We start from the raw sequence: 21590 nt of genomic DNA, 5'->3' as shown, positions 1-21590 counted from the left end.
AGAGTGAGGCTGACAGGCAGTCAGGCCCGACCTCAGGCGCCATAGGAAGCTCCGCTCCGACCGACCCAGGGCTCAGACTTGGGCTCAGCCCCTGAAGACGGCGAACTCCGCTCCGCCCGACCCAGGGCTCGGACTCGGGCTAAGCCCCGGAAGACGGCGAACTCCGCTCCGCCCGACCCAGGGCTCGGACTCGGGCTAAGCCCCGGAAGACGGCGAACTCCGCTCCGCCCGACCCAGGGCTCGGACTAGGGCTAAGCCCCGGAAGACGGCGAACTTCGCTCCGCCCGACCCAGGGCTCGGACTCGGGCTAAGCCCCGGAAGACGGCGAACTCCGCTCCGCCCGACCCAGGGCTCGGACTCGGGCTCAGCCCCAGAAGACGATGAACTCCGCTTCGCCCGACCCCAGGGCTCGGACTCAGCCCTGGCCTCAGCCGACGGTCTCCGCCTCGCCCGACCCAGGGGCTCGGACTCGACCACGGCCACGGAAGACAGACTCGACCTCGACCTCGGAGGAGCCTCCACATCGCCCAACCTAGGGCGCGGGCCGGCCACGTCAATAGGAGGCGCCATCATTACCCTACCCCAAGCTGACTCAGGCTACGGGGAATAAGACCGGCGTCCCATCTGGCTCGCTCCGCCAGATAGACAATGATGGCGCCCCGCACACTCCCTGACGACGGCAACTCTCCGCCCCCTTACGGAAGCAAGAGGACGTCAACAAGGACTCGACAGCCCCGACAGCTGTCCTTCCGCCAGGCTCCGGCGCTCCTCCGGCGGCCACGACATCACACGAACCAGGTGCCAAAACCTCTCCGGCTGCCACGACGGCATGTACTTAGGGCGCTAGCTCCCCTCCGCTAGACACGTAGCACTCTGCTACACCCCCCATTGTACACCTGGATCCTCTCCTTACGCCTATAAAAGGAAGGACCAGGGCCCTCTTATAGAGGGTTGGCCGCGCGGGGACGAGGAAGAGACAGGCGCTCGCGTGAGGCCGCTCGCTCCCTCTCCCGCGTGGACGCTTGTAACCCCCTACTGCAAGCGCACCCGACCTGGGCGCGGGACGAACACGAAGGCCGCGGGATTTCCACCTCTCTCACGCCCGTCTCCGGCCACCTTTCTCCCCCCTTCGCGCTCGGCCTCGCGCCGACCCATCTGCGCTGGGGCACGCAGCGACATTCACTCGTCGGCCCAGGGACCCCCCGGTCTCGAAACGCCGACACCATTCATCGTCGTTGAATGAGCTCTCTTGATGAAGCTCCCTGTGCTGGGGCCTTCAGTCCTGGTCATCTTGAGTAAGATGACACATTTCTTCAGCGGCTTCGTCAATCTTCTTCTGAAGATCGGCCAGCCCGGCCATCTTCTCCTTCTTCCTTTGTACTTGCTGATGGATGACCTCTAAGTCCCTGATTTCCTGATCTATTTTCTTCTCCTGTAGAGTTGGGCGGGTGGCCTTCCTCTTCTGGTTCCTAGCCTCTCGCAGAGAGAGGGCATCTTGATTTGTGTCCAGTGGTTCTAGAGCAGCCCCTGGCACTGTTGTCTTCTTCGGCGGCATGCCGAAGATAGATGATCTTCCGAAGGTTGTGGAAGTGAGTTCACCGGAGGTGGCCGCCAAATGTTGGTCACTTGTTCTCAGATGCTATAAATCAAGAACAATGCAACACATTTGTTAATGGTTAAAAGATCTTCGTCCTTCGAAGCATTATTTCCTTTTGGATATAATGATCTTCAGACGAAGGTCATGAATGGCATACCTTCATCATTTTAGCATAAGAATATGATTAATTAAGCAATAGAACATAAGGAAATAAAGATCATAATTATGAATCGATAATATATTCATATTTATTTATTTTGTGAATATGAATACATTGATACCTTCGGCTTGGCAGAAGGTAAGGATGCGAGAATCACGCGAGAGTGATTACAATCTGGCGTGAACAGTACGGTGCTACTGTTCATCTATTTATAGGCACGGGACACAACCTGGACAAAATTACATTTATGCCCTTTTTATTTACTCGTGATCATAGTACAAATTATCACGGACTAAGTGGTCTTTTCCCCCTTTTAAGTCGTTGTCGTCCTTGGTCTTTGTCACCATACCAAGCCGAAGCTTTCTGGTGATAGCTTCGGCGCTTACTCCTGTTACCTTCGGGTTGTTTCTTTACACCGCGTATTCTTTCGCCATTAGAGAAGGTCCTTCATCCGGGAGCCGAAGTCTCCTGTAATAATCTATATCGTACTGAAAACATATGATTAGTCACGTTTTTGAGGACCTTCGGAAGAGGAAGGCCCCCAACATGTGTCTACGCTCGACCCAACCCGCAAAATGATGGATTGGGGCTAGGTGTGACTTTTTACCCACGGGTGCCCAATGGGCTTCAAAAAGCTAACTTTAAATACTTGTTTCCACATAAATTTGGTCCAGCCCAATAAAACCCTATGTCATCTACTCATCTTGACTTTTTAAAAGGCGAATTGATATTGCTTTATGTATTGTGTGCTTCTAAATGATTATATGTGTTTCTCTTGCTATTTGTAGTACTTTTCTTCAATCATTTGTAATTATTGATAACCTAACGGGTGCATGTGCAGGTGTAAAATTCCACCCATTCGATATTATGGGTGTGGATGTGGCTGAATGCGCCTGTTGGTTACCTGCTTCGATTTCTAAAGTGGACCAAAACAGGGCAACACAACTAGAGATAACAGACTTTCATTCTCTCAATCTATCTAATAGATAAATTGAGGGAGGAAGATTATTATAATCAAATACCTTCGAATAATAAAATAAAAATGTCTTAGGGTAATCATTATATGCCTCTTTTATTATTATTTTCTGGTTACAAATAATTAGAAGTATACATTCGAGAGTCTGAATAGCGATATGAAGGTAAGAAAATCACAGCTCCGAACGGAGCAAACCGAATCCACCGAAAAAGGTGTTCGTCTATATGGCATTGTATCTCTATTTATAATGGCGATTAAGAGTACAACTTCATACAAAATTATAAACATGCCCTCGGTTCCTATGCATATAGACTACAAAATCCTTTGGGGCACCATCGTCTTTTCCTTCATATATGTGCTGATCAAGCCTTCAAGTTTTCTCCTCCTTCATCTTCGATAACTTGTTGTCGTGCGCCCAAACCACGGAGCCGAAGCTTCTTAGTTCTGCCTTTGCATGTGCGCCGTCCAAACAAAGGTTAACTTCATTATTGCTGTGAAAGACCCGAAATAGACTTAGAAACAATTGTCAACTTAATGTTATGAGAAGCTTCAGCAGAATAAGGCTCCCAACTACGCCACGTGTCAATATGAGTGGATGTTTGCTCCACCCGCACTACACCCACCTATTGTCATCCCTAAACTTGTTTAGCTTTTCTATCTAGATTTAGTTCTTCAATTCAAGTGACTAAGGGAATGTTTGATTTCAAGCAACTAAAGTTTAGTTCTTATCACATTAAATATTTAAATGACAATTATAAGTATTAACTGATTACACAGACAAGGACTAAAATACCAGACGAATTTATTAAACCTAATTAATTCTATATTTAATATATATAATTAATATTTAAACATTAGCTTTGACACGAACTATACTTACGAAACTAACTTGCTACGATTAGGTAAGTTGTGACATCTTGAGCAGAAAACCAAACACGTCTGAAATACTTTTTTTTTTCAATTTCAACCGTGAGGATGATAAATAGAGAGCCACCATTCGTTATAATGACAAAAAAGGTCCCCCTCTCCTCGCGTCTCGTTGTCCCATCTAGCCCATCTGCTATCAGCGAGGACGAAGGCACAAACCCCTCACCTCCCTCAAACCCTAGCCCTCGCTCTCCCGCTTGTTCCCGTCACCGCCATCATGGGCTCAGGTAATCGCGCCCCCTCCAATTCGTGCGCTTCGATTTTCCTATATTTCTGTTTACTTGTTCTATTGCAGATATTTTTCCTGATTGTGGATGTTATGGTGATTAGATGCGGACATGGAGGACTACGGGTTCGAGTACTCTGACGAAGAGCCGGAGGAGCAGGATGTCGACATTGAGAACCAGTATTACAACTCCAAAGGTTGGCTCTTCTTCTCTTTCGAGTTGCGAGTCCGGTGATTTCTGAAGAGGGAACGTATCTGGTGCTCAAAGGGGTACGGTGCTCATGTGCACATTTTAAATCTGGTGCATCCATTTCGCATCTAACAGCAGCACCAATTTTGTGAAGAACCCCTTCCACCTTCCTCCCCTGGTGAGAGGGGTTCTTCGTAAAATTGCTGGTGTCGTTGAATGCAAGATGGATGCACCAGATTTAAAATGTGCACATGAGCACCGTACCCCTTTGAGCACCAGATACGTTCCCTTCTGAAGAAACGAGCGCGACCGGACTATGCTAGCAACCTTTTTGCTGCGCGTCCGCTTTCTCCGATGGACGGATACCACTTTTTTTGCTCTTGCCAATTTCTTTGGTGAGGGGAGATTAAGATGAGTAGGTTGAAGACATGTTTATAGCCCTATAAGGCCACAATTGTCGTTGGTGATATAAATGCAAATTGATTAAGGGCAGATGCTGGGGGTATTGTATTCGCTTGTTTGTTGTTTGTTTGAGTTTTATTTGTATTGTGGCACAAAACTACGTCAAGGAGGCACCACCATTTTGTGCTAATAACTAGGCGAGCAAAATTTTACAATTACAACGGCGGCAGCTGCTCTCTCCTTATGTAGGTAACAATTAAACTTTGGTTCATGCAGAATTTTCTTTTATATATACAATTTTTAAAAAGCTACTGCACAGGAACACCAAATACATGACATCTGTTTTTGTTTATTACGAAAAGTCATTCTCTTCATGGGCATTTAGTTGGGTAGCTGGTCTAGCACCTGATTGGCCATAGGTGGGTCTAGGTGGCTGCCTATGTAGTAAAAACTGGCTATCCAGGCTTGGTGGTTGCCTAGGGGAACACTTCTAAATTCTAAGAGTCAGACCTTATTTTTAGACATTAGTAATAGCATGGCTTCATGCATATTTTGAAGCATGAAATGGATTAAGGAATTCATCAACATAAATTTTCAGTGCTTTAGATAGTTCAGTCCGAGTCATATTCTGTCACATGCGTCATGTCTTCATCTCATTGTTTTTGCATCTGATTTGAAACAGTGTGACCTACCATGTGTGCGGGGAAACTTCTCTTTTTACTGTTATAAGTTAATTCATCTATGATATTGAACATTCTAGAATAGAAATTATGAGTCTGATAGGTAAATAATTTATGCAATGATTCCTGGACCTTTGACCCTTTCTGCTTTAAGGATTAAAGTGTGACTGTGACACTGTGTCTAGCCTTCAATGTGAACGAAATGCCACTAATCTCACAAATTGCTTCTATGCAAGTTTTACTTCACAATTATATCTCTGTTGTTCCTTAGAGATATTTTTTCACGTAATATGTTACGTAGTTGTTCATGTGATATGTTTGTTAGCCATAACTTATATTATATGAAGATCATGGGAGTCAGCCCTAAATTCATATTTTCTGCAATTTGCAGTTTCTTGTAACTAATGAATTTGATCTACATCAGCATTTCCTCAAAACGTCTAACAGTCTTGTTTTCTTTATAGAAGTCAAATGTTAGTTGTTACAGCTAGTCCTTCCTCTTTTAGTTCATGGAATGGTAGCTATTCTTTGATATGTGATATTGTGATTAGACTGAAACATACATAAATTGCGAGGTTAAAGGAATACAAAATGGTGAATGCTATTACTATCTTTCTGCAGGTTTGGTCGAGACAGACCCAGAGGGTGCACTTGCTGGTTTTGATCAAGTGGTCAGTATGGAGCCTGAAAAGGCTGAATGGTAAGTATCCAAATTCAATCTATTCAACATATTATTCTGTCTCATTTGCTTTTGCTGTTCCTGGGACAGTATGAATGCTAAAGTGTATTGATCATCTTGGTGAACATTGAGTAAACCAAAACCCAATCTAATATACGAGGTAAACTATTCTTATCAATATAAGATTAAAAAACTCTAGAGTTCTCATACCAAGATGGTTTGGATACTTATGTCAATACCTAAGAACCTTGCCATACCAAGCACTTGGCCAAGTGAAAACACAAACTCACGTAACATAGAAGAACACGGTCTTGCTTGGTGCTGCAAAGCTTGAAAGCATTTTGAGAGTTCATTCCTTTGCTTAAATAGAAGGCTACGTAGAAAGTAAAGTGCAGTCCTATAATCAAACACATAAAGGCTAATTTACTGATATGAGTAACATACCAAACTAAGCAACAAACTCAACATCCGAGGTCAAACATGTAAAGGCTAATTTCTTAAAATGGGCAACATACCAAACTAAGCAACAAACTAAACTTAGCACCCAAGGTTTATTTTTAACACTCCTAAGCCTTTTTGTTCTGATGCTCAACCATGTCGTTTTGTTGATGGCTGTATGGTGCGATGAGTTGATGCTGCATCCCTATTGGAGCGCAGAGGGACCTCACCCTCGGTCACCCTCCGTTTGCTAATCAATTGTCGAAGTTTTTGATGCGGAGCAAGGAACTAGGAAAGAAGCGAAGGCTGTCGCGGGTGCTAAGCCCTCGCGTCGCCTCGAGAGGTTGAAGACTCTACTCCCCCTGCGGCGTTAGAGGATGAAGAGAGGTTGAAGACTCTACTCCCCCTGCGGCGTTAGAGGACGAAGACCGTTGCACAGCGAAGGGCTGGCCCACCCTCGCTCTGGATCGGGCAAGGGCTGCGAAGAGATCATCCAACGAAGGGTCCTCCAAGCGAAGACCCCACGGAGGTCTTCGTGCGGAGGACGCGTTGACCTCGCCCCCTTTTATTAGCAGGAGCGAGGACTCGGGAGCGACGTCTATGGACCGGACGAAATGGGCCCCACTCCCAGGCGTTCCGCAGTGGCCCTGTCTTTCAGCCTCCCGCAGGGTAGAAAATCTAGTGTAACTAGGGTAGAAGATGTGCAACCCTATAATTACTCCGTTGTACAGCATATTCAGGGAATATAGTAGGTAACCGGGGGCATGGACGTACATTAGGCCACCAACCCCTCGGTTTCCCTATAAATACCCCTATCCTGTAGCTGGATGGGACATGATTGACAAGACATTTGTGCTCCTAGCCGTCTATTTTGTCGTGCTACTCGCTTGTCACCTGTCACGTTGTTCCTGAGTGTTTGGGCCCACTGTTTTCTGTCCCAACATTTGGCGCCCACCATGCTTACTTCGAAAACCAACTCACAATGGCTTCCAAGCAAGTAACCACCAGGGCCAACTCCTCCCCAGATGAGGCCGCAAAGGCAGCCTTTGTCTCCAAGAAAGGCAACCCCCACAGTCGAGAACACCACCAATAGGTCTGAGACAGGAAACAACCAACTACCTCGGACCGAAGACCCATCCACCCAAGAAGGTAGTATTCACACCTGCAACTCCGAGAGCCCACCAGAAGACACCCAAACCCAAAAAGTCACTTCTACTAGGACAAAGTGTGGCCAGATTTGACAGGAAACATAATACCCTCGCCCCACCCGGGTTTGCACCTCTTGGGCACCACCAATAGCTCCAAGCAGCACATGAAGAAGACAACATCCTGCGGAACGGCGAAGACATTGGCATTAACATAGAGGACCAACTGTTGTTACGTAGCCTTCGCATGAAGAACAACCATTTCTAGAAGCAAAGGAAAATCCTCACAGCCAAGAGACAAAGAACTAGCATGCAGGCCAAAATCAGACAACTGGTTCAGGAAGAGGAGGAAAATCAAGGGCACTGCAGCAGGAAATTGCAGATTTGTAGCACGAAGACCATCAGAATGATGATCAGTCTTTCAGGACAGTCCAAATGCTAGGTGCTTTCCAAGGTCTCAACTTTCTTGATGAGTGAAGTCCCCTCTCTGCGCAACTCCAAGCCACGCCATGGCCACACAATTACAGGGCAAGCGCATATTCCAAGTTTAACGGAAGTATAGACCCATCACAATACATAATGAATTATCAGGTTGTCGTCGCATTCTCAGGGGGAGGGGACAATCACACCATTGCCAAGTCGTGGGCTAGAGGCTAACACAACAATCGCCCAAATCAAGATCCAGCTGTGCACAACATTGCCAACTAGCAGTAGGCAAATGAAGCCCCCCCTCGCGGTCAGTACAACCCCCCCGCAACATGGACGGGGTAGTGACGCAGGAAGAGGCCACGACCGAGGCAGAGGCCCCCAATAACATAGAAATTGTATTGCGTTCTCCATGGAGAAGACGGGCATTCCACAAAGGATTGTCCAGTAACCAAGGAGGCCAAGGCATGGCTAGGGTAGTCCCCGACAACAACCAAATGGCCATAGCCCATACCTACCAACCCCAGTATCCCCTTCGTTACGAAGACCTCCATCCACCCTTCCCCTAGTACCACTAAAATTTCAACCCACATCATGACAGGTTCCCCCTAACTCCCTCACCAGGAAAGACTGCCACTCCCCCCACCACAAATAAACCAACAAGCCCACCAACTACCCCCTCCACCAAACAAGAGGAAGACTTTGCTCAGCCACCCTTCCGGGGGTGATCCATATGATTACTGGAGGATCTAGCTCAGAATTTGAAAATAAAAAACAGAAAAAAGATCATTATTGAAGGGTAAATCACGTTGCCATCACCGACCCGGTGGTCCAGATAAAGTGGTCCCATGTCCCGATAGCCTTCGATGCAAGGGACGTGGACCTCCGTAGTGCTCCACACTCGGACCCAATGGTCATAAATTGCAATGTGGCAGGATGGAACTTGCACAAGGTGCTCGTCGATAATTGGAGTCAGGTTGACATCATCTTTCTTCTTGCCTTCGATCGCATGGGCATAAATCACAACCTGTTGCAGCCATCTGACAACCCCCTGTATGGTTTTGGAGAGAAGGGCACTTTTTCCTCTAGGTAAAATCGAGTTGCCCTTATCGTTTGGCACAACCCCCAATGCGAGGACAGAACAGATAACCTTCGACATAGTAGATATGGTCGGCTTCGATCAACAAGCTTGAGTCAGCTATTCACGGATTTTACCTCTGCATGAAAATCCCAGGTCCGCAAGGAGTAATAACAGTCTATGGAGATCAACAAACAACCAGGAACATAGAAAGGGACTTTGTCCCATGGCGACATAATGTACGCTGCCTCCTCGCGGAGGGCGAAGGCCCTAGTCGCCCTCGCCCAACAAAAACAGAAGCAATAAAGGCTCCGATCCAGAGCAACGAGGAGGCTAAAAAAGTCACCTTGGACCCGTCAGTACTGAATCAAACGGTACTAATTAGCGAGGACCTCAGTCAGGTAGAGGAAGATATGTTGTTGTCCTGTCTAAACCGGAATAAAGATGTCTTCGCATGGTCGACTTTAGACCTCGTAGGCGTTAGTTGTGCCATCATCGCGCACGGTTCTAGCACAGACCCTTCGATTCGATCGAAGAAGTAGAAACTCCGCAAAATGTCAGATGAAAAGACAGAGGCCACAAAGACTGAAGTCCATCGGTTCCTCGAGGCAAAATTCATCGAGCCAGTTGACTATCCGACTTGGTTTGCTAATGTTGTCATGGTAAAAAAAGAAGAATGGCAAGTGGAGGATGTGCATATCTATCAGAGCTCACCACACTAGTCAGCCCAGACCCACATCAACACTTTTGTTGTACGTCGCAACATCGCATGGAACAGTCAGTGCTGATGGAATAAGTCTTGAGCATCTAGAGGACAACAGTCGCTTTTGACTGTCCTCTGTAGTCCTTTAGCATCTAGAGGACAGCTTGACTGTCCTCTGTAGTCTCTTTAGCATCTAGAGGACAGCAATCGCTTTTTGACTGTCCTCTGTAGTCGCTTTAGCATCTAGAGGACAACAGTCGCTTTTGACTGTCCTCTGTAGTCTCTTTAGCATCTAGAGGACAATCCTGTTGTGTAGTGTGTGTGAGAAGGTGTGGTAGTGCAACCTCTAGGGCTATAAATATGGGTCTCCAACCCTTAGATGGGTATGGCATTGTGTAGTGTTTGAGGAAATAAACAGAAAATTGCCCCAACTCATAGTGTCATCCTCTGATGAGAGTTAGAGTCCCTCTACTTACAATTGGTATCGGAGCCAAACTATCCTATAGCCTAAACATCTCTTGCTCATCTCCTTCCCACGCCTCTCCCCACACTTAGTCGGCAGCAAGAGCTTCAACTGTTCCTTCCTCTCCTGCTCAGACGAACAACCTTTCGTCTGAGACAACCTCTTCCACACGCAGCGACCCCTCACTAGCCCACCATGTCCCTACGCTCGGCCACTTCGAGTGCGCGGCGCCAGCAGGAGGCCGAGGTCGCCGCGGCACAAGAACGCGAGCGAGCAGTAGCGGCGGCTGCAGCGACAGCGGCGAGGGCAGCACGATTGGCGGCGGCGGAACTGGCAGCGGCGAGAGCGGAAGTAGAAGCAGCGGAGGCGGCGGATGCTGCACGTGCGGCGACAACAGAGCTCGAGGTTCTGCGCGGCAGTAGAGCTGGCAGCTCTGCTTCTGTCGACGACAACACCGACGAAGAGCTCAGGCTGGCGAGGGAAGCAGCGCGAGAGCAGGCGGCACAGTGGGCAGCCGCGCATCCCCATGGGGGCGCGCGTGGCGGCAGCCCAGATAGGCGCCGACGCGCTGACGGCGCTCCAGGCGAGGGCGCACGCGGCGGTAGCCCAGACGGGCGTAGACGCGCCGGCGGTGCTCTCGGCGGCGGCGACCGAGTCGACGGAGATCGCGGCCTCTACAGGCGGCGCGGTTCTCCCTCCTCGGATTGGTACCATGGTCGCCGCATGGCCCAGGCCATTGTCAGGGACATCGGTCCCGGCGGTGGGTGGCCTACCCTCACCAAGACCAACTACGTCGAGTGGGCCGCGGTGATGAGGGTACGGCTCCAGGTTCGCCACATGTGGGAAGCAGTTCGGTACGACGACGTCGACTACCACGAGGATCGGCGGGCGCTGGATGCCCTCATTGCTGCAGTCCCGCCTGAGATGCAGTTTTCGCTTTCCCAGAAGCGGACTGCCAAGGAGGCCTGGGACGCCATCGCCGCGACCCGCATCGGCAGCGATCGTGCCCGCAAGACCACATTGCAGGCACTTCGCAAGGAGTGGGAGAACCTGGCCTTCAAGCCAGGTGAGGATGTTGATGACTTTGCTCTCCGCCTCAACACTCTGTTGCAGAAGATGGTGCAGTTCGGCGACGACACCTACGATGAGGAGAGAGCTGTTGAGAAGCTCTTCCGTTGCATCCCCGAGAAGTACAGGCAGATTGCTCGCTCGATCGAGTCTCTGCTAGACCTCTCCACGATGACGATCGAAGAGGCGATTGGTCGCCTCAAGGTGGTCGACGGCGACGAACCACAGGCTCTCTCTGGGCCTATCACTATCGGCGGGAAGCTACATCTCACTCGGGAGCAGTGGGAGGCCTGCCAGGGTGACAAGAAGAAGGGGGAGTCCTCCTCGACACGAGGCCGCAAACGCGGCAAGCCGCGCAAGGCACGTGGAGGTGCCCAGGCCGGGGCGCGAGGACATGCTGAGGGTGGTGCACGTGGAGGTGCCCAAGGTGGCGCCGTCGGCAACAAGAAGCCGGCACGAGACGACGGCTGCCACAACTGCGGCAAGCTTGGCCACTGGGCCAGGGATTGTCGGCAGCCACGACGTGGCCAGGCCAACGTCGCACAGGCGGAGGCGGAGGAGGAGGCCCTGCTCCTGGCACATGCAAGCATCGAGCCATCTCCAGCGGCACTCCTCCACCTTGATGAGTCGAAAGCACGCGCTTTCCTCGGCGACGGCTCCAACAAGGACATGATCGAAGGATGGTGCCTCGACACCGGCGCCACTCATCACATGACCGACCGACGGGAGTTCTTCACCGAACTTGACTCTAGCGTCCGAGGCTCCGTCAAGTTTGGGGACGCCTCCGGCGTAGAGATCAAGGGCGCCGGCTCAGTCGTCTTCACCGCCGCGTCTGGTGAGCACAGGCTGCTCACCGGAGTCTACTACATCCCCGCGTTGAGGAACTCTATCATCAGCTTGGGACAGCTGGATGAGAACGGTTCGCGCGTGGAGGTCGAGCACGGAGTCATGAGGATCTGGGATCCCTCTCGTCGCCTTCTTGCCAAGGTACGCAGGAGTCCAAATCGGCTATACATCCTCAATGTGAAGGTGGCACAACCTTGCTGTCTTGCTGCTCGTCGAGACGACGGGGCATGGCAGTGGCACGAGCGCTTTGGGCACCTTAACTTCGAGGCCCTGAAGCGGCTCAATGCCAAGGAGATGGTACGAGGCCTGCCGTGCCTTGACCATGTGGAGCAATTCTGCGATGTCTGCGTGTTGACAAAGCAGAGACGACTCCCCTTTCCCCAGCAGTCGAGCTTCCGAGCCAAGGAGAGGCTCGAGCTCGTGCATGGGGACTTGTGTGGCCCGGTGACACCAGCCACACCAGGAGGACGACGCTACTTCTTGCTGCTCGTCGACGATCTCTCCCGCTACATGTGGGTGATGATCCTTGGCAGCAAGGGAGAGGCTGCGAACGCCATCAGGCGTGTGCAGGTCGCTGCAGAGGCGGAGTGCGGCCGCAAGCTGCGTGTGCTGCGCACCGACAACGGCGGCTGAGTTCGCGTCGTACTGCGCGGATGAGGGCGTTCAGCGCCACTACTCCGCGCCGTACAGCCCGCAGCAGAACGGCGTCGTCGAGCGGCGCAACCAGACGGTTGTGGGGATGGCTCGGGCTCTCCTCAAGCAGAGAGGAATGCCAGCTGTCTTCTGGGGAGAGGCGGTGGTGACAACGGTTTACATCCTCAACCGCTCGCCCACCAAGGCTCTCAACGGGATGACACCGTACGAGGCTTGGCATGGGCGCAAGCCGGCGGTCTCTCACCTATGGGTCTTCGGCTGCCTCGCATTCACCAAGGAGCTTGGCAACATCAGCAAGCTCGACGATAGGAGCACTCCGGGGGTGTTCATTGGCTACGCGGAGGGCTTGAAGGCCTACCGCATCCTTGACCCAAGAACACAGCGTGTGCGCACGGCGCGCGACGTAGTGTTCGATGAAGGGCGAGGATGGGCGTGGGACAAGGTGGTGGACGACGGCACGACTCCGACGTACGACTTCACCATCGAGTACGTCCACTTTGAGGGAGATGGGGGAGTAGGCAACTCTTCTCCGAGCAGGTCTACCCCAGCCCCCAAGTCTCCACCGACTCCAGCGCCAAACTCTCCGGCTCCTGCTACAACGAGCTCTTCACCACCACGCACTCCAGCCACGACTCCGGCTACAGCGAGCTCTTCGCCACCACGCACTCCAGCACCGACGGTACCCTCTCCGGGAACGTCCTCTCCGACACCAGCTCGTGTCGAGCACGACCCAGTGGAGCTCGTGACCCCTCTGTCCCGCGACGAGGAGCGCGTCGACGCGTGCTACGACGGCGAGCCGTTGCGGTATCGAAGGGTGGAGGGCCTTCTCATCGACCCGTCGGTGCCGGGCCCTGCGTCTCGCATTCTGGCAGGAGAGTTGCATCTTGCATGCAACGATGGTGAGCCTCGGTCTTTCGCGGAGGCCGAGAAACATGCGGCTTGGCGTGCCGCGTTGCAGTCGGAGATGGACGCGGTTGAGACGAACCGCACTTGGGAGCTCGCTGATCTCCCTCATGGTCATCGCGCGATCACCCTTAAGTGGGTGTTCAAACTGAAGAGGGATGAAGCCGGCGCCATCGTCAAGCATAAGGCTCGCTTGGTGGCACGCGGTTTCTTGCAGCAGGAGGGGATCGACTTCGACGATGCCTTCGCCCCTGTAGCACGGATGGAATCCGTGCGACTCCTCCTCGCGCTGGCAGCCCTGAAGGGCTGGCATGTTCATCACATGGATGTCAAGTCGGCGTTTCTTAACGGCGACTTAAAGGAGGAGGTCTATGTACACCAGCCGCCAGGTTTTGCGATCCCTGGCAAGGAGGGCAAGGTGTTGCGCCTGCGCAAGGCTCTCTACGGCTTGCGACAGGCACCAAGGGCGTGGAATGCCAAGCTGGATTCCACGCTCAAGAGGATGGGCTTCATGCCAAGCCCGCACGAGGCGGCCATCTATCGGCGGGGCAATGGAGAAAATGCTCTGCTGGTGGGTGTCTACGTCGACGACTTGGTGATCACCGGCGCCAAGGATGCAGAGGTGGCAGCGTTCAAGGAAGAGATGAAGGCCACCTTCCAAATGAGTGACCTGGGGCATCTCTCCTTCTACCTGGGGATTGAGGTGCACCAGGGAGACTCCGGGATCACACTTCGCCAGACCGCCTATGCTAGGCGCATTGTTGAGCTGGCTGGGCTCACCGACTGCAACCCAGCTCTCACTCCGATGGAGGAGAGGCTGAAGCTGAGTCGCAATAGCACGACGGAGGAGGTGGATGCTACTCAGTACCGGCGTCTTGTGGGGAGCCTTCGCTACCTCGTCCACACACGGCCTGACTTGGCATACTCCGTCGGCTACGTTAGTCGGTTCTTGCAGCGACCGACGACGGAGCATGAGCAGGCTGTGAAGAGGATCATCCGCTATGTTGCGGGGACTCTCGAGGACTCTCGACCACGGTCTCTACTACCCGAGGTGCCCTGGGGAGGCACACCTTGTCGGGTACAGCGACAGCGACCACGCCGGCGACATCGACACTAGCAAGAGCACAAGCGGGATCCTCTTCTTCCTCGGCAAGTGCCTCATTAGCTGGCAGTCGGTCAAGCAGCAGGTGGTGGCCATGTCCAGCTGCGAGGCCGAGTACATAGCGGCGTCCACTGCTTCGACTCAGGCGCTCTGGCTGGCTCGACTGCTCGGTGATCTCCTCGGGAGAGACACTGGAGCGGTGGAACTCAGGGTGGACAGCCAGTCCGCTCTGGCATTGGCCAAGAACCCCGTGTTCCATGAACGGAGCAAGCACATCCGGCGGAGATACCACTTCATCCGAGACTGCTTGGCAGAAGGGAGCATCAAGGCGCGTTACATCAACACCAAGGATCAGCTTGCAGACCTGCTCACCAAGCCCCTTGGGAAGATCAAGTTTGTTGAGCTTTGCTCCAGGTCCGGGATGGCCCAACTTTCTCACAAGACGACGCCCAAGACTTAGGGGGAGAATGATGGAATAAGTCTTGAGCATCTAGAGGACAACAGTCGCTTTTGACTGTCCTCTGTAGTCCTTTAGCATCTAGAGGACAGCTTGACTGTCCTATGTAGTCTCTTTAGCATCTAGAGGACAACAGTCGCTTTTTGACTGTCCTCTGTAGTCGCTTTAGCATCTAGAGGACAACAGTCGCTTTTGACTGTCCTATGTAGTCTCTTTAGCATCTAGAGGACAATCCTGTTGTGTAGTGTGTGTGAGAAGGTGTGGTAGTGCAGCCTCTAGGGCTATAAATATGGGTCTCCAATCCTTAGATGGGTATGGCATTGTGTAGTGTTTGAGGAAATAAACAGAAAATTGCCCCAACTCATAGTGTCATCCTCTGATGAGAGTTAGAGTCCCTCTACTTACAAGTGCAACCCTCGTTCAGGAGAAAACCAAGCATGAGAAACTACAACAACTCCCAGTCTACTTCGCCTCTGAGGTCCTCACTAAATACAAGTCCAACATGACAAAATGGAGAAAATAGCATACACAGTCATTATGGGATCCCGCAAACTGTGTCACTACTTCGAAGCCCACAAAGTAAGAGTGCTAACTGATTGAAGTCTGGGAGACCTGTTCAACAACCCAAAAGCCTCTGCAAGGATAGGCAAGTGGTCGACAAAACTATCATAATATAATATCACCTTCGAATCCAGAAGCGCAATAAAGTCCCAAGTCCTCGCAGACTTCATCGTAGATTGGATAGGGCCCTCGACATCTTTGTAGCAACCAACAGAGTCGGTATGGACAATCCATTGCAATGGCGCATGGTGCCATGCGGGGGTCGGGGCCGCAACAATAATCACATCCCCGTCCGACGCTAAGTACAAGTATGCCGCTCGTCTGAGTTTTGCTCTAGAAACAAACAATGTACAAACAACATAGCAGAGTACGAAGCCGTCATTTTGGGCCTTCGCAAACTCAGAGCCCTCAGCGTCATGACATGCATAGTAAAGACCGACTCAAGAATCGTCGCTGGTCAAATAGAGAAAGACTGCGCAACATGAGAACCATTTCTTCTCCAATATTTATCATCAGTGCGCAGTCTAGAGAAGCAGTTTCGCGGCTTCATGCTCCAACACATTGACATGGGCAAAAATGAAGAAGTCGATGCATTAGCGAAGGCCTCAGCTAGAGGTGACCCTTTGCTATCTGATGTGTTTTATCAAATAATAGAAGCGCCCATGGTCAGGCAACCAGACGAAGGCCCAAGATTGATCAATCTCATCATGATCGAAGACTAAAAGGCCCCAATAACGTTGTACCTGCAAGGTCACTACCACTCGACAAACAGATCCGAAGCCGCAAGGTTAAAATATCGAAGTCATGGGTTCACGATATAGAGGGCAGGTATACAAGAAAGGAATCTGCCAGCCTCTCCTCAAGTGCGTAATATAACTTGAGGGCAGAGAACTCATCGAGGTCCATAGAGTGGTCCGCGGCTGCCATTTAGGACCTAGGGCCCTCGCAGCAAAAGTCATGCGACGCGGTTTCTACTGGCCAGCCATCGTTAGTCAATCGCGTAGTACGGTCATGCGAACCCTTCGTAGTTGACCAAGCTGATCGCCCACACGTGGCCTCTCCAGCGATGGGGTTTGGACATCGTCAGCTCACTCCCCCTGCACAAGGCAACCTCATGTACACCTTCATCGTTGTGGAATACTTCACAAAAATGGGTTGAGTTGAGGGCAGTCTCCACCATAACATCCAAGACATCGTAGAAATTCTTCTGGCAAAACATAGTATGCCATTTTGGGGTCCCTGCCGAGATCACTCTACATAATGGTAAAGCAATTTAATAATACAGGAGTTTAGAGATTTCTGCGCATCAATAGGCACCAAGGCCGTCTTTGCTTCTGTCTATCACCCACAACGTCTGCATTCATGTCGAGCTTGTTTGACATCCCACCCAATGTTACTCGCGGGGCCAATGGCTCATATTCCCGTAATACCAACATTCATCGTCGAACTTGTTTGACGGCCCACTCGACGAACTAGCGTGCCCACGGTTGTGCGCGTGCTAGCCTTAATTTTCTTGCGCATGCCACCACCGCTTCATTTGTCGCTAGAGTGGTTTTATACTTTACTCTTCTTTCATTGCGCATCCCACTCTTCCTCCGTGAGGTACAATCTTCCATCTTGATGCAGCGACATCGATGGTTTCTCGTTTGCATCCTTCGCCACCCTGAGCCGATCGATAAGGCCTTCGATGGTGAGTGTCGACACACCAAGGAGGGTCGTGATCGCTACCATGATCCGATTTAAATGAATGACCTTGTTGATCATCGCCTCCTCTAGCTTTTGGCCCAAGGTAGCCAGAGTTGTGACCCAAGGTTAGCAAACTAAACTATTATATGAGTAACATACCAAACTAAACAACAAACTAAACTTAGCACCCAAGGTTTATTTTAAACAACTTATGTACATAAACTATTTTCACTAGTCTTCACCATTTACTTGAAGACTTTTCCTGAAGTACATGATCCAAGATGAGCCTTACAAACGTACATGTTCTCAAATGCAGTTGACCAGGGCATTTGTGTTTCATGATTTGAGTGTGTGCATTTTTTTCATGATGTAAATCTCAAGGACATAAACTTCAATGATGTGAGCTGCTGTACTTCACTGTTCAAATGTTACTGTTAGAATATAAATTTTATTTAAACGGTGGTATTGGAATTGGGCTGGATTGGCTCCTGAACCAGATAACTGGTCAGGACTGATATAACAGGATTGTGTTAAGCCTGCTTTTAACTCATGTTTGAATTGGCTTGGAGCGGACTTGGTTCAGTTGGGAAAATATGGGGAAAAGGAAATGAAATCTGAAACATAGAAACCAACTTGAAGTTGCTTAGGTTCCACTGAAACCCTGAGGAAGTGAAGGATTTAGATTAGCTCGGTTGGCAAAATATCTGCTTAGCTGTTTATTGATTAACTTCCTGATTGTGGTTCACCTGTTTCAATATGTTCCATACTGGTTATGAACAAATCTTTGTTGAAACATGTTTCATGAACATTACTGCATGTTGCACTGTGTTCTAAGTTTCTGTTGAAGTTAAAAGATCCAATTCCTCTAACCTGGGTGCTTTATACTTGTATAATATGGCCCTGTTTGGCACAACTTATTTCACAACTTCTTCATAGATTTAAGCAGAAGTTGTACCAAATAGGGCGTTTCTGCAGCAGCTTATTAGTTCAGTTGTTTCTCATAATGAACTAAAAGCAGGCAATAAGTAGAAGCTGCTTTTTACCAGCTTCTCAGATAAACTACTTTTCCAACAAGCAGCAACTGTGCCAAACAGGGCCAATGATTAAACATTGTTTTTGAGTCACTTTTTCTGAAATCAAATGTATTATTTATTATTTGATCATCATTTTTTTACCTGTGCGCTTCTGATGCTTTACTCTCTAATTTTATCTTTATAGGGGATTTAAAGCTCTTAAACAAACTGTCAAGCTTTACTATAAGCTGGGGAAATACAAAGAAATGATGGATGCATATAGAGAGATGTTAACATACATAAAATCTGCGGTCACCCGGAACTACAGCGAGAAATGTATAAACAACATAATGGATTTTGTTTCTGGATCAGCTAGTCAGAATTTTACTCTTCTGCAAGAGTTCTACCAGACAACACTGAAAGCGCTTGAAGAAGCGAAAAATGAGGTCGGATTTGTTGCATTAGATGAGAAAAAAATTAAGTGTTGAACGGTTCTTTATACCTTTTTTTATTTGCTGTGCAGAGATTATGGTTCAAGACAAACTTGAAGCTTTGCAAAATTTGGTTTGATATAGGCGAGTACGGTCGCATGAGCAAGGTCCTTGGATCATTTCTTTCATAGTCTTTGATGCAATAAATTTGCTTGTATTATTAAATTACATTCTTACTGGCAGATATTGAAGGAACTGCATAAATCTTGCCAAAGGGAAGATGGTTCTGATGATCAAAAGAAAGGCACACAACTTTTGGAAGTCTATGCTATTGAAATACAAATGTACACTGAAACAAAGAATAATAAAAAGCTTAAGGTAAGACATCCTTGTTTGCCTATTCGCAAGTGACTCTTTGGTGGGTAATATCCCAAGTTAAATTATCATTGTGAATTATGATGCATTATTTCTTTTTTTTTCTGAAATATCATTATTCTACTATTATTATCCACTTTATTGTTTCTTTCGATTACTCCACCTGGTTTTTTCGTCCTGTGTATGTAGATGCAATTGCATACTAACTTCATATTTGTTATTTGATCCATAAATGTATCTCTTCACTCTTAGCTTAAAAAGGGTGTGATATATCTAGTACATTACTGTTGTAACTTGTAAGAACAATTGCCACATACTAATTGTATGCTTATGCTGCTGCCAGAATTGTTCTGGAATTCTAAGTTCTATATTGGATCTGGAAGAATATTTAGCTATCCTAGCTGAAACTGGATAGAGTACCGAGTTTTATCTCGATTTATGGGAGAACGTTTCACTTGTTTATGATAGTATAATATGTTCTGTACACCAGCATTCGTTGGAACTCTCTTTTATGCTTTTTTAATAGCCTTGGACCCTGAAGAGTGATAATTCTAGTTTCTAGCCTATTGCCTTTTTCTGCTCTAATATAAGTGTTGTGTATTCAGTACAAAATTCCTGCTTTACATTGTTGTTTGCTTGAAATGCTTAATTTGAATCTGAAGTGAAATGCTGCTGCAGGAATTGTATCAAAGGGCTCTTTCCATCAAATCAGCGATACCTCATCCAAGAATCATGGGTATAATTCGCGAGTGTGGTGGAAAGATGCATATGGCTGAGAGGCAGTGGGCTGAGGCTGCGACTGATTTCTTTGAAGCTTTCAAGAACTACGATGAAGCAGGCAATCCACGGAGAATCCAATGCCTAAAGTATACTCATCTATACTTCATTTCTTTCTGTACAGAAGTTTTAGAACACTCTAATACATATCGATAAATATATTTTTGGTTTTTTTTGCCGTGTATTAGATATCTTGTCCTTGCCAATATGTTGATGGAATCTGAAGTGAATCCTTTTGATGGACAAGAGGCCAAGCCGTAAGACAATTTATGATCCCCGCATAAATATGGTAGCTTGATTTCCCTCCCACCCTGAAAATTCTAATGTTTGCAGGTACAAGAATGATCCTGAAATCCTTGCAATGACAAACCTGATTGCAGCGTACCAGAAGAATGACATCATGGAATTTGAAAAGATCCTGAAGGTTGTCGTTTACGCTTATATGCTCTTTTTGTTATTTATTTAGTTTTTTTTTGCTTTTCATTTTCTATGTACTAATGCAAGTGTTATCAACTTTTTTTTTGGCAGAGTAATAGAAGAACAATAATGGACGATCCTTTTATCCGTAACTATATTGAGGACTTATTGAAGAACATCAGAACCCAAGTGCTGCTCAAGCTTATTAAACCATATACTCGAATCAGGATACCATTCATTTCACAGGTAGATATTTACTCTTGCATGTCCGCAATATTTAGAAAAATGACAAGTGAGAATATTTAGTTGGACAGTTCTTATTGACCCTCTCGTATAAACGTAAAAAAAAATCTGCTCTACCAGAAGTTGCATAGATGATTTAGTTCATGTGGGCTTGGTATAATATTCCTCCACTGCAGCTAAATTGAAAACATGTTTGCTTGCTTCACTCATTCGGCACTGATATTTTCGTCAGTCTTTTGCAAGGCGCTTCAGTCTTTACTGGGCATGTCTCTTAACGGTGGCAGGAATTATTCAGTCACCATGCGCAGTTAGGAACTAAGTTTACAGTGATTGATGGCACTAATTATCTGATCAATATCTGCATTCAGGAACTCAATTTTCCAGAAAAGGATGTCGAGCAGCTGTTGGTGTCACTCATTCTGGACAACCGTATCCAAGGCCACATAGATCAGGTTAACAAGCTGCTAGAACGTGGAGAAAGGTGCAGAGCGCCCAACTTTTCTTTAATACTGTACTGTACTTTGTGCGGTCAGATTGAGATGTTGATTTGTTTGGCTTGTTGCAGGTCCAAGGGGATGAGGAAGTACAATGCTATCGACAAGTGGAATACTCAGCTGAAGTCCATTTACCAAACATTGTCCAACAGAGTTTGATGAGAAGGATCGCTGCTGCTGCGTGCATTGCACACCTAGCATTGTTGATAGCCTGTTTTGCGGATTTGAGGGCAACTGCAAAGAACTGTCTGGTGACGCTTGCGATAGAATCCTGGATCTGGGTAAAGTTAATATTGACTACGAGGTCGTCTCTGAATTGAATCTGGTGTTTTGATAGTGCAAGACTACTTGACTGGTCAAAAGCCAAATATACGACGATGCCCTTCTGGTTGGTCTTTGATTGCAGTTGGAGCGATGACGGTCTTTAACCTCCCAAACTTGCCTGCACACGCTGAACGTTAAGTTTCAGGTTG

General features: G+C 48.6%; 1 protein-coding gene across 1 annotated transcript; it reads left to right on the top strand.

Moving 5' to 3' along the window:
* The first annotated feature begins 3765 nt into the window (after window positions 1–3765).
* On the top strand, window positions 3766–21508 carry LOC100283498 (COP9 signalosome complex subunit 2). Its single transcript, NM_001156398.2, has 12 exons — window positions 3766–3887; window positions 3991–4083; window positions 5780–5858; window positions 18586–18826; window positions 18904–18978; window positions 19055–19189; window positions 19865–20052; window positions 20152–20220; window positions 20297–20387; window positions 20492–20626; window positions 20992–21104; window positions 21189–21508. The coding sequence occupies exons 1-12, from the start codon at window positions 3878–3880 to the stop codon at window positions 21274–21276; spliced, it is 1317 nt and encodes a 438-aa protein (NP_001149870.2). The 5' UTR covers window positions 3766–3877; the 3' UTR covers window positions 21277–21508.
* Window positions 21509–21590: the final 82 nt, after the last annotated feature.

The sequence above is a fragment of the Zea mays genome, chromosome 3 (assembly GCF_902167145.1).
Source record: "Zea mays cultivar B73 chromosome 3, Zm-B73-REFERENCE-NAM-5.0, whole genome shotgun sequence".
NCBI lineage: Eukaryota > Viridiplantae > Streptophyta > Magnoliopsida > Poales > Poaceae > Zea > Zea mays.
This window is presented reverse-complemented; position numbering and strand designations above follow the sequence as displayed.

Excerpts from the sequence above, each read along its gene's own strand:
- LOC100283498 (NM_001156398.2), top strand. Across the intron at positions 19,190-19,864 it reads AGAATAATAAAAAGCTTAAG|GAATTGTATCAAAGGGCTCT; the intron begins GTAAGACATCCT and ends ATGCTGCTGCAG. Across the intron at positions 20,221-20,296 it reads GATGGACAAGAGGCCAAGCC|GTACAAGAATGATCCTGAAA; the intron begins GTAAGACAATTT and ends TAATGTTTGCAG.